The sequence below is a fragment of the Cetorhinus maximus genome, chromosome 18, assembly GCF_964194155.1.
Source record: "Cetorhinus maximus chromosome 18, sCetMax3.hap1.1, whole genome shotgun sequence".
Taxonomy (NCBI): domain Eukaryota; kingdom Metazoa; phylum Chordata; class Chondrichthyes; order Lamniformes; family Cetorhinidae; genus Cetorhinus; species Cetorhinus maximus.
Window position 1 is genome coordinate 69,692,033 of NC_135896.1, and position 16,264 is coordinate 69,708,296.

At 42.7% G+C, this 16,264-nt stretch overlaps 1 protein-coding gene across 5 annotated transcripts in view; it reads right to left on the reverse strand.

The window, feature by feature from the left end:
* Positions 1 to 16,264, reverse strand: part of g2e3 (G2/M-phase specific E3 ubiquitin protein ligase) — a 182,142-nt gene that overhangs the window by 79,195 nt on the left and 86,683 nt on the right. For all 5 annotated transcript variants that reach the window (XM_078562866.1, XM_078562865.1, XM_078562869.1 and 2 more), the window contains one exon: positions 2,537 to 2,661. In XM_078562866.1, the coding sequence (XP_078418992.1) occupies positions 2,537 to 2,661 (125 nt within the window). The remainder of the gene's footprint in view (positions 1 to 2,536; positions 2,662 to 16,264) is intronic.

Below are 16,264 nucleotides of genomic sequence, written 5' to 3' on the forward strand. Positions count from 1 at the left end.
GGCCCTCCCACACACATGCACACTGCCCTCCCACACACACGCACACTGCCCTCCCACACACACGCACACTGCCCTCCCACACACACGCACACTGGCCCTCCCACACACACGCACACTGGCCCTCCCACACACACACACACTGCCCTCCCACACACACGCACACTGCCCTCCCACACACACGCACACTGCCCTCCCACACACACGCACACTGCCCTCACACACACACACACACACACACACACACACACACACACACTGGCCCTTCCACACACACACTGCCCTCCCACACAAATACACCCCTCACACACACACACACACACACACACACCCACTCCTTACACACGCACATACACACCCCTCCCAAACAGAGACACACACACACCCACCCCTCCCACACACACACACAGAACGCAGGTGCCCACTGAGGGGAGCACTGAGAGCCAGGAAAATGCGGCTGGAGCCAATGGAAAGCAGGGAAAACAGGGGAAAGTAGCCAGGGTAGGGTGCAAGGCGGTTGGAGCCAGGGTGTAAGGCGGCTGGAGCCGGAGCCGAGACGGGCTTTGCTGAATACCAAAAAAGTTAATCATAGAATAAACACCAAAAAGGAGGATTTAATAGTGTTTCCAAGTTATTAGGGAGTTGACACCAAACTAAAGGACCATTCACAGTTTTATCATGCCAATGCCGACACAATTTTGGTAGTTAGAAGCTATCTACAAGGTAGAAATTGACTGAAAAGTTACAAAGTGACCACAATCACAAATTTTAATTCACATTCACCAGCTTTAATCCAGATGTACTTACTTCAAGAAATTAGTTTTGAACGCTATATGAGAAGAAGTTGGAGATGGTAGTGTTGTAGTGTAGGTTATGTTACTGAACTAATAATCTAGAGGTTTGGACAATAATCCAGGGAGTGAGAGTTTTGTTATCATGGCAGTTTAAGAATTTAAATTTAGGTTAAAGTGTCTGGAAATAAAAAGATGGCATCAGGAAAAAATGCCAATGAAGCAGTCAGATTGGTGTAATGCCAACTGGTTCAATAATTTTCTTTAGGGAAGGAAACTTCCCATCCTTACCCAGTTTGGCTTATGTGATTCTAGTTCCACACCAATATGATTGACTGTTAACTACTCTCTGAAGTGCCCTCATCGCTCCTCGGTTATAAATATAAAAGTAACAATGTGGTCAAATGTCTGAATTGTTCTTAGTAACTGGCTTGAATGTTGTTTGACTTAATTTAATAAGTAGAACATTTGATGGCCAGCAGTAGTGGTTTGTTTCAAAATAGTGATCAGAAATATATCAAGTACACTTTACAAGGATGTGACCAACATTTTGACATTACAGAAGAAAAAGCCAATCAAAAAACTGCTCCACAAATTGATTAATGGGAACAAATGGCAGAATTTTCAAATCAAGATTTCCTTGGAGCAGCACTTAAACTAACAGTTTACCATGGCCCAGTTGCTTTAAACTGTATTAGCCTCCAAGAAGCTACATCATGCATGTAAGTTGACAAATCATGCCACAAGCAAAGTGCACAAATTTAATGCTTAGAGGGAGAACCTGCACCGGATTCAGTAGATCCTAGAATCTTCAAGCAAATTGGTGAAGTTTTGCTAGCCGTTGTTAGGTCAACAAACAACGGGACTGCATGCAAAGACTAGAGGACATCAAATGTAATTGTTATTTAACAGAAAGGGCGCAAGATAGGAATTTAAAATTTTGGGTTTCTCCGTCCAATTTGGGAAAGTACATAACAGCATTGCATTGAATGAGCAAAGACCAGAAATGGTGGGTAGCAAACAATGGGCGAAATTTTCTGGCCCCTCCTGCCGGTGGCGTTTTCCAGTCCCGCCATGGTCAATGGACTTTTGAACGGCCCCCTGCATTTTACGGCCCATAAAATTCTGCTCAACGTTTCCACTTATGGGGTAGTCCACAACTGTGGACCGTAAATATAAGATAGTCACTAATAAATTGAATAAGGGATTCGAGAAACATCTTTCCTTAGTGGTGAGAATGTGGCATTCACTACCAGGTGCAGTGGTTCAGGAGAATACCATTAATACATTTAAAGGGAAGCTAGACAAGTACATGAGGGAGAAAGGAATAGAAGGATACTGCAACGGGGTGAAATGAAGTAAGGTGGGAGGAGGCTTGTGTGGAGCATAAAACACTGACAGACCTGTTAAGCCAAATGGCCGTTTCTGTGCTGCAAATTTTACATAACATATTTTCAGAGGTATGTGTTACACTTAGTCTATTAAAATTCTATGAGGATCATGGGGGCTATCTACTGAATAGAACTGACTTGGATTTTGAGATAGCATTTAATAAGAATTCAAGATAAAGTGTATGGACCTCAACTCAGCATCAGTGCATATATTCAAAATTGTAAAAAATGCAACAACTACTAACTAGTTACTAAACTAGAACTAACTTGAACAAGATCCTGACCTCTAATATATATTGTTGTACTCTTCAAATAAACATTTAAAAATAGGAATGCCACATTTACCAAAATAGTTACCTGATTTGTACACAATATCTCTACACTCAGGGCACTCCCAATTTTCCATGCAGCTTGCCAACAATGAACAGGCCAGATGAGTCCCGCTGGAGCCACAGTACTTACAGAGTACAATGTCCCATTTACTAAAATAGAAAAATTGCAGAGTTATTCATTTCTTGCTAAAGTATCTTCCAACACAACATGTTATCAGTCTGAAAGTGATAGCTGGCACCTTATGTAATGCCCTAAATTAAATTTCAGAAAAAAAAGAAATTGCAGGCATCATCTTAATCCACAAAATGTGCCTTACATGAAAGCGGTCTGATCTGTCAAAAATTTACATTTTATGGCATGGATTTAACAGAAGTAACAAGTCACGATTAAGGCAATTATAGAGTCATAAAGAGCAGAGGCAGCCATCGAGTCCATACTGATTCCCCGCAGACTAATCCAGTCAGTCCCACTCCATAGCTCAATCCCCCTAGTCCTGCAGGTTTACTTTCCTCAAGTGCCCATCCAATTTCCTTTCGAAATCATTGATCGCTTCCACTTCTACCACCCTCGTGGGCAGCGAGTTCCAGGTTACCACTACTTATTGTGTAAAAATGTTCTTCCTCACATTCCCCCTGCGTAACTCGCCCAAAACCTTAAATCCGTGTTCCCAGTCCTTGTAATGTCAGCTAATGAGAAAAGCTTTTCCTTGTCTATCTTATCCAAATCTGAATTAATCTTGTAGACTTCTATGAAATCTCCCCACAATCTCCTTTGCTCCAAGGAGAACAGCCCAGCCTTTCCAACCTAACCTTTGTAACTAAAATCCCCTATTCTTGGAACTATTCTTGTAAATCTCTGCACCCTGTCAAGGATCCTCATATCTTTCCTGAATGCAATACTCCAATTGAACCCTAACCAGAGTTTTACAAAGGTTCAGCATTACCTCCCTGCTTTTGTACTTATTGCCTCTATTTATGAAGCCCAAGACTCCCTATGCTTTGCTAACCACTCTCTCAATATATCCTTCCACCTTCAAAGATCGATGAAGGCCTCTTTGCTTTTGCACACCCCTTAGAACTGTGCCATTAAGCCTATATTGTCGCTCCCTATTCCTCTGCCAAAATGCACCACCTCACACTTCTCTATATTAAATTCCATCTGCCACTTCCCTGCCCATTATGCAAACCTATGTTACAGGCAATTCAGGATCATTCTCACTGTTTGCCACTCCTCCAAGTTTGACATCAGCAGCAAAATTTGAAATTCTACTCTGTATTCCAAGATCCAAATAATTTACATATATAGCAAAAAAAGAAGTGGTGCTGGCACCGTACCTTGGGGAACACCACTGCCTACCACCCTCCAGTCTGAAAAATAACCATTTACCACGACTCACTACTTTCTGTCCTTGAGCTATTTTGTTTTTTATGTGGTTGGACACTGACTCTGATATTCCACGAGCCTCAGTTTTATTAACCAGATTTTTCTGTGTTGTTCATATAGACAACATCCGCCGCATTTGCTTCAACTTTCTCTGATGCTTCATCAAAAATAAATTAGTTAAGCATTATCTGCCTTTTACAAATCTGCGCTGGCTATCCCCAATTACCTCAAACCTCTCCAGGTACCTGTTGATTTTTTCCCCTGATTATCGTTTCTAAAACTTTATCGGTATTAAACTAACTGGCATAAAGTTGCTTGGACTGTCCTTACATCCTTTCTTGAATAAGGGTTCAACCTTTTCCACCTTCCAATCCTCAATTATCTAGAGAAGATTGAAAGATTATGGCAGGCCCTTCCATTATCTCCAACCCCACTTCCTCAGCAAACCATTCGGGACTAGGTGACTTTTCTACCCTAAGCATAGGTAGCCTTTCCATCTCATTTCTCACCCCTCCCATTGCTTCTATCTCCACTTCTACTGACATTTTGTCAGATTCCTTCTCCTTAAGTAAACACCAATATAAAGTACTCATTAAAGTCCTGCGCCTCCAAGCATTTATCACCCTCTTTGTCCCAAATAGGAACCACTCCACCCCATACTTATCTCTTACTATTTACAAGCTGGTATAAGATTTTTGGGTTTGCTTTTATGTTAGCCAACATTCTATTCTCATATTCTTTCCTTGTCAGTCTTATTTTCCTCTTCACCTTCCTTCTCAACCTGATTCTCACTTAAGAACTACTGAAAAATTACTGGATGGATTCAATTAAATTTCACCACATAGTTTACAAATGATACAATAACAACATGTAACCCTGCTGTACTGATGCATGCAAAGACATCCCGTATCAATAGCAGAAATGCCAAAACATTTTTTAAACACTGCTTTATTACTATTAAGCCATTGTACATTGTATTATGGCACAGCACAATCTGAATCCACATTTAATGAATAGATACACTGTGGATCATTTACATCAAAAGAATAATTCCACGGTTAACACCTCTCCACCATGCTTGATACCCACTGCATAAATAATATATACTGTCCAGGACTCTTGGTGAAGGAGGGGTGGGTTATAATCCAATCAGGCTGAATTGCTTCATTCAAAGTAAGCAACTAAGCATTCTAAAGGTTGCCATTACCACATGAACTGAGTTTGAAGCTTTGCTCTGAAGAGAAAACAAAACACTAAAAACAAATAAATGTTATTTTATTGTCGCAACTTTTCAGTTAGTATCAGTAAATAAAATATTCAGAAATAAACTATTTATTGCCTGTATATTGAGGGAATTTGTTCAGCTGTAAGCAACACTTAATGATTATCAGGTGCAATGTAAGCCGCGAGGCTTACATTATTATTTATGAATATATCATAAATGACATCAGCTGACCCAATTTTTCTGGCCCCAAAAATCATGTTTTTGCATATACTCAGATGATAAGTCGACCCCTCCCTTTTATCCACAACATGCTATACCCGCACTAATAGTCCACCTCAACTTTTCACCCCACAAATACATGTTATACTTATCGGTACCTTATAAGGAGCTGGGAGAGCAGAGGTGACTGATGGAGTTCGGTGAGGAGGGACCGAGGTGACCCTTTGAGTACCGTGAGTACGGTTGGGTAAGTATTTACTACTTTTATCACTTATAGTTTTTAAGGTCTTATTTTGTGGTTCATCGTTTCTAAGGGTTATATTCTGTAACAACGAGGAGCAGAGAAGAAGGGCCCTAGATTAATTGATATTATTTGATATTAAGAATCTTCTAAAGGGTTTAATTTAATTTAAAGGAGTAAGTCATGGCAGGAGTGCTCAAAGCCATGGTGTGCTCCTCCTGCTCTATGTGGGAACCGCCCACATTTCCAGCGCCCAGGGCCAGCATGTGTGCGGGAAGTGTCTCCAGCTGCAGCTCCTGGAAGCCCAGGTTTCGGAGCTGGAGCAGCAGCTGGGTACACTGTGGAGCATCCGCGAGGCGGAGAATATCGTGGATAGCACGTATAGAACAGTGGTCACACCGCAGGCTAAGAGTCCACAAGCAGGAAGGGAATGGGTGACCACCAGGCAGAGCAAGAGGACTAGGCAGGCAGTGCAGGAATCTCCTGTGGCTATTCCCCTGCAAAACAGATTTACCTCTTTGGATACTGTTGAGGGGAATGGCCTCTCAGGAGAAAGCAGCAACAGCCAAATTTGTTGCGCCACGATTGGGTCTGCTGCACAGGGGAGGAGTAATAAGTGTGAGAATGCAATAGTTATAGGGGATTCAATTGTAAGGGGGATAGATAGGCGTTTCTGTGGCCACAATCAAGACTCCAGGATGGTATGTTGCCCCCCTGGTGCTCGGGTCAAGGATGTCTCAAAGCGGCTACAGGACATTCTGAAGGGGGAGGGTGAACAGCCAGTGGTCGTGGTACACATTGGTACAAACGACATAAGTAAAAAAAGGGGTGAGGTCCTAAAAGCAAAATATAGGGAGTTAGGAAGTAAATTGAAAAGTAGGACCTCAAAGGTAGTGATCTCAAGATTACTACCAGTGCAACGTGCTAGTCGAAGTAGAAATAGCGGGATAGATCGGATGAATACGTGGCTGAACAGATGGTGTGAGGGGGAGGGTTTCAGATTCCTGAGACATTGGGACCGGTTCTGGGGGAGGTGGGACCAGTACAAACTGGACGGGTTACACTTGGGCAGGTCCGGAACTGATGTCCTGGGGGGAATATTTGCTAGAATGGTAGGGGAGGGTTTAAATTAAAATGACAGGGGGGTGGGAACCCATGCAATCAGTCAGAGGAAGGGGAATCAAGGACAAGAACAAAAGACAAAAAGGGGAATAAGAAAAGTGATAGGTAGAGAAATCAAGGGCAAGAATCAAACAGGGCTTCAGTGAAAAATAGTGGGAATGAGACATGTATGTTAAAAAGACAAGCTTTGTGCCTTAACGGGAGGAGCATTCGCAATAAAGTGGATGAATTAACTGCGCAAATAAATGTAAACAGCTGTGATATTGTCGGGATTATGGAGACATGGCTGCAGGGTGACCAGGGATGGGAACTGAGCATCCAGGGGTATTCAGTATTTGGGAAGGACAGACAAAAAGGAAAAGGCTGTGGAGTTGCATTGCTGGTTGAAGAGGAAATTAACGCAATAGTGAGGAAAGATATTAGCACCGACGATCTGGAATCTGTATGGGTATCACAGAATCACAGTGCAGAAGAGGCCCTTTGGCCCATCGAGTCTGCACCGACACTTCAGAAACACCTGACCTACCTACCTAATCACATTTACCAGCACTTGGCCCATAGCCTTGAATGTTATGACATGCCAAGAGCTCATCCAGGTACTTTTTAAAGGATGTGAGGCAACCTGCCTCCACCACCCTCCCAGGCAGTGCATTCCAGACTGTCACCACCCTCTGGGTAAAACAGTTTTTCCTCACATCCCCCCTAAACCTCCTGCCCCTCACCTTCAACTTATGTCCCCTTGTGACTGACCCTTCAACTAAGGGGAACAGCTGTTCCCTATCCACCCTGTCCATGCCCCTCTTAATCTTGTACACCTCGATCAGCTCACCCCCTCAGTCTTCTCTGCTCCAATGAAAACAACCCAAGTCTATCCAACCTCTCTTCATAACTTAAATGTTTCATCCCAGGCAACATCCTGGTGAATCTCCTCTGCACCCCCTCCAGTGCAATCACATCCTTCCTATAATGTGGTGACCAGAACTGCACACAGTACTCCAGCTGTGGCCTCACCAAGGTTCTATACAGCTTCAACATGACCTCCCTACTCTTGTAATCTATGACTCGGTTGATAAAGGCAAGTGTCCCATATGCCTTTTTCACCACCCTACTAACATGCCCCTCCGCCTTCAGAGATCTATGGACACACACGCCAAGGTCCCTTTGTTGCTCAGAACTTCTGAGTGTCATGCTGTTCATTGAATATTTCCTCGTCAAATTACTCCTTCCAAAGTGCATCACCTCACACTTTTCAGGGATAAATTCCATCTGCCTATTATCTGCCCATTTGACCAACCCATCTATATCTTCCTGCAGCCCAGGACACTCAACCTCACTGTTAACCATCCGGCCAATCTTTGTGTCATCTGCAAACTTACTAATCCTACCCCCACATAGTCACCTATGTTGTTTATATAAATGACAAATAATAGGGGACCCAGCACAGATCCGTGGTATGCCACTGGCTTCCAGTCACTAAAGCATCCTTCCGTCATCACCCTCTGTCTCTTACAACTAAGCCAATTTTGAATCCACCTTATCAAATTACCCTGTATCCCATGTGCATTTGCCTTCTTTATAAGTCTCCCATGTGAGAACTTGTCAAAGACTTTGCTAAAATCCACATAAAATACATCCAACAGCACTACCCCCATCTACACACCTGGTCACCTCCTCAAAAAATTCAATCAAATTTGTTAGACATGACCTCCCTCTGACAAAGCAATGCTGACTATCTCTGATCAAACCAAGTGGAGATAGATTCTCTCCTTCAGAATTTTCTCCAATAGTTTCCCTACCACTGACATGAGACTCACTGGCCTGTAGTTCCCTGGCTTATCTCTACAACCCTTCTTAAATAGCGGAACCACATTAGCTGTTTTCCAGTCCTCTGGCACCTCCCCTGTGGCCAGAGAGGAATTAAAAATTTGGGTCAGAGCCCCTGCGATCTCCTCCCTTGCCTCCCTCAGCAGTCTGGGACTCAAGTCATCCACACCTGGATATTTGTCCACCTTTAAGCATGCCAACACCTCCAATATCTTGTCACTCCCTATATCAATTTGCTTAAGAACCTCGCAGTCTCTCTCCCCGAGTTCAATACCTTCATCCTCATTCCCTTGGGTGAAGACGGATGTGAAGTATTCATTCAACACTCTAGCAATGTCCTCTGGCTCCACCCATAGATTGCCCCCTTGGTCCCTGATGGGCCCTACTCTTTCCATGGTTATCCTCTTCCCATTGATATACTGAAAGAATATCTTGGGTTTTTCCCTACTTTTAGCAGCCAGAACTTTCTCATATCCCCTCTTTGCTCTCCTAATTGCTTTCTTAAGCTTCACCCTGCACTTTCTGTACTGCACCAATGCCTCCGCTGATTTGCTTCCCTTGTACCTGAGCTGAGAAAAGCTAAGGGGCAAAAAACGTTAGTGGGGGTTGTATATAAACCCCCAAACTGTTGTGGTGATGTTGGGAATGGCATTAAACAGGAAATTAGAGTCGTATGCAATAAAGGAACATCTGTAATTATGGGTGACTTTAATCTGCCTATAGATTGGGCAAATCAAATTAGGAGCAATACCATAGAGGAGGAATTCCTGGAGTGTATACGGGATGTTTTTCTGGACCAAGACGTTGAGGAAGCAATTAGAGAGCAGGCCATGCAAGACTGGGTATTGTGTAATGAGAAAGGAATAATTGCCGATCTAGTTGTGTGAGGCCCCTTGGGGATGAGCGACCATAATATAAAATTCTTCATCAAGATGGAGAGTGACATAGTTGATTCTGAGACTCAGGTCCTGAACCTTAATAAAGGAAACTACGATGGTATGAGATGCGAGTTGGCTATGATGGATTGGGGAACGTTACTTAAAGGGATGACGGTGGATAGGCAATGGCAAACATTCAAAGAGCGCATGGGTGAACTGCAACAATTGTTTATTCCTGTCTGGTGCAAAAGTAAAACAGGAAAGGTGGCTAAACCATGGCTTACAAGGGAAATTAGAGATAGTATTAGATCCAAGGAAGAGGCATACAAATTGGCCAGAAAAAACAACAGGCCTGAGGATTGGGAGCACTTTAGAATTCAGCAAAGGAGAATCAAGGGATTGATTAAAAAGGGGAAAATAGAGTACGAGAGTAAGCTTGCAGGGAACATAAAAACTGACTGTAAAAGTTTCTATAGGTATGTGAAGAGAAAAAGATTGGTGAAGACAAATGTAGGTCCCTTACAGTCAGAAAAAGGGGCATTTATAATGAGGAACAAAGAAATGGCTGACCAACTAAATACATACTTTGGCTCTGTCTTCACAAAGGAGGACACAAACAACATATCAGAAATGTTGGGGAACAGAGGGTTTAGTGAGAGGGAGGAACTGAAAGAAATCAGTATTAGTAGGGAAATGGTGTTGGGGAAATTGATGGGATTGAAGGCCGATAAATCCCCAGGGCCTGATAATCTACATCCCAGAGTACTTAAGGAAGTGGCCCTAGAAATAGTGGATGCATTGGTGGTCATCTTCCGAGATTCTATAGACTCTGGAACAGTTCCTACAGGTTGGAGGGTAGCTAATGTAACCCCACGATTTAAAAAGGGAGGCAGAGAGAAAACAGGGAATTATAGACCAGTCAGCCTGACGTCAGTAGTGGGGAAAATTCTACAGTCCATTGTAAAAGATTTAATAGCTGAGCACTTGGAAAACAGTGGCAGAATCGGACAGAGTCAGCATGGATTTACGAAAGGGAAATCATGTTTGACAAATCTACTGGAATTTTTCGAGAATGTAACCAGTAGAGTTGATGAGAGGAGCCAGTGGAAGAGGTTTATTTGGACTTTCAGAAGGCTTTCGACAAAGTCCCACATAAGAGGTTGGCGTGTAAAATTAAAGCACATGGGATAGAGGGCAGTGTATTGAGATGGATAGAAAACTGGTTGGCAGACAGGAAACAAAGAGCAGGAATAAACGATGAGGGAACTAAATGTAATATCTCCAAATCTGCAGATGACACAAAGCTGGGTGGGAGGGTGAGCTGTGAGGAGGATGCAGAAATGCTTCAGTGTGATTTGGACAAGCTGAGTGGGCAGATGCAGTATAATGTGGATAAATGTGAGGTTATCCACTTTGGTAGCAAAAACAGGAAGGCAGATCATTATCTTAATGGCTATAAATTGAGAGAGGGGAATGTGAAACGAGACCTGGATGTCCTCGTACACCAGGCGCTGAAGGTAAGCATGCAGGTGCAGCAGGCAGTAAAGAAGGCAAATGGTATGTTGGCCTTCATAGCCAGAGGATTCGAGTACAGGAACAGGGATGTCTTGCTGCAATTGTATAGGGCCTCGGTGAGACCACATCTGGAAGATTGTGTGCAGTTTTGGTCTCCTTATCCAAGGAAGGATGTTCTTGCTATAGAGGGAGTGCAGCAAAGGTTTACCAGGCTGATTCCTGGGATGGCGGGACTGACATATGAGGAGAGATTGAGTTGGTTAGGATTATATTCGTTGGAGTTCAGAAGAATGAGGGGGTGTCTCATAGAAACCTATAAAATTCTAACAGGACTAGGCAGGGTAGATGCAGGAACGATGTCCCCGATGGTGGGGGAGTCCAGAACCAGGGATCATAGTCTGTGGATACGGGGTGGGCCATTTAGGGCTGAGGGGATGAGGAGAAATTTCTTCACCCAGAGAGTGGTGAGCCTGTGGAATTCGCTACCTCAGAAAGTAGTTGAGGCCAAAACATTGTATGTGTTCAAGGAGGAGTTGGATATAGCTCTTGGGGCGAAAGGGATCAAAGGATATGGGGAGAAAGCTGGAGCAGGCTGTTGAGTTAGATGATCAGCCATGATCATAATGAATGGCTGAGCAGGCTCGAAGGGCCGAATGGCCTACTCCTGCTCCTAGTTTCTGTGTATGTTTCTAGGTATAACTGGACACAAGGGATCAGACAGGTGATATGAGCTGCACTGCAAAGATGCACAGGAGTTTAAGACACACCCATTCTTTGCATCAGTTGCTGATGACATTTCAAAATGGTTACCCTCCACACCTGCGGTTCATTTTATACTCAGCATATATATATATCTCCCTTCATTTTAGCACAGATTTTTGAGGCTTCAAAGATTTATATGCTAACAGCTATGGAAATCTAAATCAAAATGTCTACAAGTGATGAACCACCAATCTCTGATTCTGAACAGTGTTAAGCAAACTAATAGCATATCACTGTTTTACAGCTACTTTTTATTTCTGGAAACAGATAAAAGCAGAGCAGGTTTTAGAAGGGCACATCCATCAAAGCATGCTCCAGCTTGGTGTCCCTCCAAGGTGATGGACTACCTCAATTACTGGTGAAACAGATGCTGATCCAACTTTCTTGTAATGACTCTCCCAAAACGCTTCTGTAGTTCCATCCTGAAATAGCATGGGACAGGGTTGTTGATTTTACATGTAAGCCAATGTTCTGCCAATTGCGTCTGTTACGTAGGCAAACTAAATTAGTGTACATCTCACTGTTACCAGATTAGATACTCCAATGAATATCATCTGAGCTTACTTCAGCAGGTGTACACACCTCTGATTTCGTAAGGGAACAGGAAGAGAAAAGAATTTTGTTTAATATGTCCTCAATTTTCATGACAGAACCTCAAAATCTGAGGTATCTCCAAGCAGACTTCATGAGGGATTAGGGATGGTTCTTCCTGGCATGTGACTATGCATTCCCCTCATTGTATTCAGTGGCTTCAAATGACAAGTCCTCACCAATGAATTCCACATTCCTGGTAATTCCGTATGTAGTGTTTTCAACTATGGGTGTAGGTAGTTCTTCAAGATGATAATAACTAGTGCTTTCTGAAAACAAAATGGGCCAATATTTAAACTTCGGTTGGTTATAACAAGTGCATACCTTGTGGAGCTGAAAACAAATAGCTCTAGACACCAATCTGACAGAATTCAAAAATAATCAAAAAAAATGGAGAAAGAGTGGAGAGCCGGAGAGTTAAAAGAGCGCGAGAAGGTTTGAGACTAAGAGCTGAGCAGAAGAGCTAAAAGAGCTAGGTGGTGCTGGTGGGTCTCAGTCTGTGGATCGATCAGATTCGGGGAAAATCAAGTGTGACGTCACAGGGAACCAGATAAGTAATTGGTCTTGGTGAGTATTTTACTCCCTTGCTTTTCCTAACTCTTTCACCCTGTAAGAACAGGTTCTTGTTCTTCTAAAGGGGAAAAAGCTAGCTGTTTGCTAAGTATCTGGTAAGTGGTAAAGGTCTATTCTACTCTTAAGGTTTAAAATAATAAAGGAAGTTGTGGTAAGATTAATAAATATATAAAAGAAAATAAATAATTGAATAAAATAAAACAACAATTAATTAAAGAACATAAGTATGACAGGACAGATGATATGTCACGGCTGCAGCATGTGGGCGCTCCTGGATACCAGTGTTATCCAGGGCAAGCACGTTTGCAGTAAGTGTGTGCGGCTTGAGGAGCTTCAGCTCAGAGTCATTGAGCTGGAGGTTGAGCTGCGGACACTGCGACACATCAGGAAGGGGGAAGCTACCTGGACGCTTTGTACCAGGAGGCAAGCACATCCATTAGGATAGGGTCTTATGATTTGGAAGGTGGTCAGGAACAGAAGGGTGTGACTATAGCTAAGGCAAGTAAGGGGATCCAGAGGGCAGGAGCGTCAGCCTCTGTAATTGTCCAACAGGTTTGAGGTTCTTTCAGCTTGTTTGGATTAGAGTTGGGGCTGCAGGGTGGATGAGCTGACACTCCATGGCACTGTGGTACAGGAAGCCATTCAAGTGGGGGGAGCACAAAAGAATGTACTGGTGGTAGGGGACAGTACAGTAAGGGGGATTGACACTATTCTTTGTAACAAGGAGCAAGTATCCAGATGTCTATGTTGCCTGCCTGGTGCAAGGGTTCAGGACATTTGCTCAGGGCTGGAGAGTAACTTGCAGTGGGAGGGGGTGCATCCAGTGGTCGTGGTCCATGTGGGTACCAACGACATAGGCAGACATACCAACGACGAAGGAGGCTCTGCAAAGTCAGTATGAAGAGCACCAAATTAAGAAGCAGAACCACAAAGGTAATAATTTCTGGATTATTACCTCAGCTACGTGCAAATTGGCATAGGACAAATAAGATGAGAGAAATGAACGTGTGGCTCAAAGACTGGTGCAGAAGAAGTGGGTTCCGGTTTGTTGGGCACTGGTACCGATATTGGGGAAAGTGGGGTCTGTACCGTTGGGACAGTCTACACCTGAACTGTGCTGGGGCTGGTCCTCGCGAGCTGCATAACTAGGAAAGTAGAGGGGTTTCTAAGCTAAATAGTGGGGGCAAGGGATCAAATTTGGGGACATGTGGTAAACCAAAGAGTTGAGACAAGGCAAGAGAGAAAGGTATTAATATGGGAAATGATAAACAGACTGTGACAGGAAGGGACAGAGAGTACAAATTTAAGAGTAAATCAGCAGATACGGCTGATAATAATAAAAGGACAAAACGCAAGACTCTGTATCTAAACACAAGTAGCATTCGAAACAAAACAGATGAACTAATAGTGCAAACAGAAATAAATAACTACGACCTAATAGCCATTACAGAGACGTGGCTACAGGATGACATAGATTGGGACCTGAATATTGAAGGGCATGTGACATTTAGAAAGGACAGAAAGTTAGGAAAAGATGGAGGGGTGGTTTTGTTAATTAATAATGGTATTAGCACATTATTAGAGAGGGATGATCTAAGTTCAGGAAACCAGGACGTAGAAGCAGTTTGGGTTGAGATGAGAAATGATAAAGGCAAGAAGTCACTTGTGGGAGTGGTGTACAGGCCCCCTAATTATGACTACATGTACAGAGTATAAAATAAGAGATAATGGGAGCTTGTCAAAAAGATACAGCAATAATCATGGAGGATTTTAATCTATATATAGACTGGAAAAATCAGATGGGCAAAACTAGCATAGATGAGGAATTCATACAATATTTCCGGGATAGTATCTTAGAACAGCACATTCTGGTCCAACCAGAGAGCAGGCTATACTAGACCTGGTATTGAGAAACGAGGTAAGATTAATTGATAACCTCATAGTGAAGGCACCCCTAGGTAGCAGCGATCATAATATGACTGAATTTTACATTCACTTTGAGGGAGAAGCGAGTGCGTCCAAAACTAGTATTTTAAACTTAAAGGGCAATTATGAGGGCATGAAAGTGGAGTGAACTGGCAAATGAGGTTATGGGATAGATCAATAGAAGTTCAGTGGCAGGTGTTTAAAGGGCTATTTCAGAAAGATACATTCCAATGAGCGAGAAAAATTCTAAGGGGAGGGCCCACCACCCGTGGTTAACTAAAAAATGTTAAAGATGGTATCAGACTTAAAGAAAAAGCATATAATTGTTTAAATTTTCCAAAATTCCCGACATTTGGGCAACGTTACACTGAATTGGAAAATAGCAAATTCAAAAAGGGAGGGAGACAGAAAGCAAGAAATTACAGTTAGCCTAACATCTGTCATAGGGAAAATGTTAGAAGCTATTATTAAAGATGCTATAGCAGGGCACTTAGAAAAATTCAAGGATATCAGGCAGAGTCAATATGGTTTAATGAAAGGAAAATCATATTAAACCAATTTATTGGAATTCTTTGAAAGAGTCACATGTGCTGTGGATAAAGGTGAACCAGTGGATGTACTGTACTTAGATTTCCAGAAAGCATTTGATAAAGTGCCACATCAAAGGTTATTGCGGAAAATAAAAGCTCATGGTGTAGGGAGTAACCTATTGGCATGGATAGAAGATTGGCTAGCTAACAGGAAGCAAGGAGTTGGCATCAGTGGATCTTTTTCTGGTTGGCTGGATGTGACAAGTGGTGTGCCACAGGGATCAGTGCTGGGTCCTCAATTTTTACAATTTATATAAATGGCTTGGATGAAAGGACTGAAGGAATGGTTGCTAAATTTGCTGACGACACAAAGATAGGTAGGAAAGTAAATTGTGATGGGGACATAAGGAAGCTACAAAGGGACATAGATAGGTTAAGCGAGTGAGCAAAGACCTAGCAACTGGAGTATAATGTGGGCAAATGTGGAATTGTTCATTTTGGCAGGAAGAATAAATAAGTTTATCTGAATGGTGAGAGATTGCAGAGCTCTGAGATTCAGAGGGATCTGGGTGTCCTAGTACATGAATCACAAAACATTAGTATGTATGTACAGCAAGTAATTCGGAAAGCTAATAGAATGCTATTCTTGATTGTGAGGGGAATTGATTGGAAAAGTAGGGAGGTTTTACTTCAGTTGTCCAGGGCACTGGTCAGACCACATCTAGAGCACTGTGTACAGTGCTGGTCTCCTTATTTAAAGAAAGATGTAAATGTGTTAGAAGCAGCTCAGAGAAGGTTTACTAGATTAATATCAGGATTGGTCTTATGAAGCAAGGTTGGACAGGTTAGGCTTCTATCCACTAGAGTTTAAAAGAGTAAGAGGTGACTTGACTGAAACCTTTAAGATCCTGAGGGGTCTTGACAGGGTGGATGTGGAGAGGATGTTTCCTCTTGTGGAAGAAT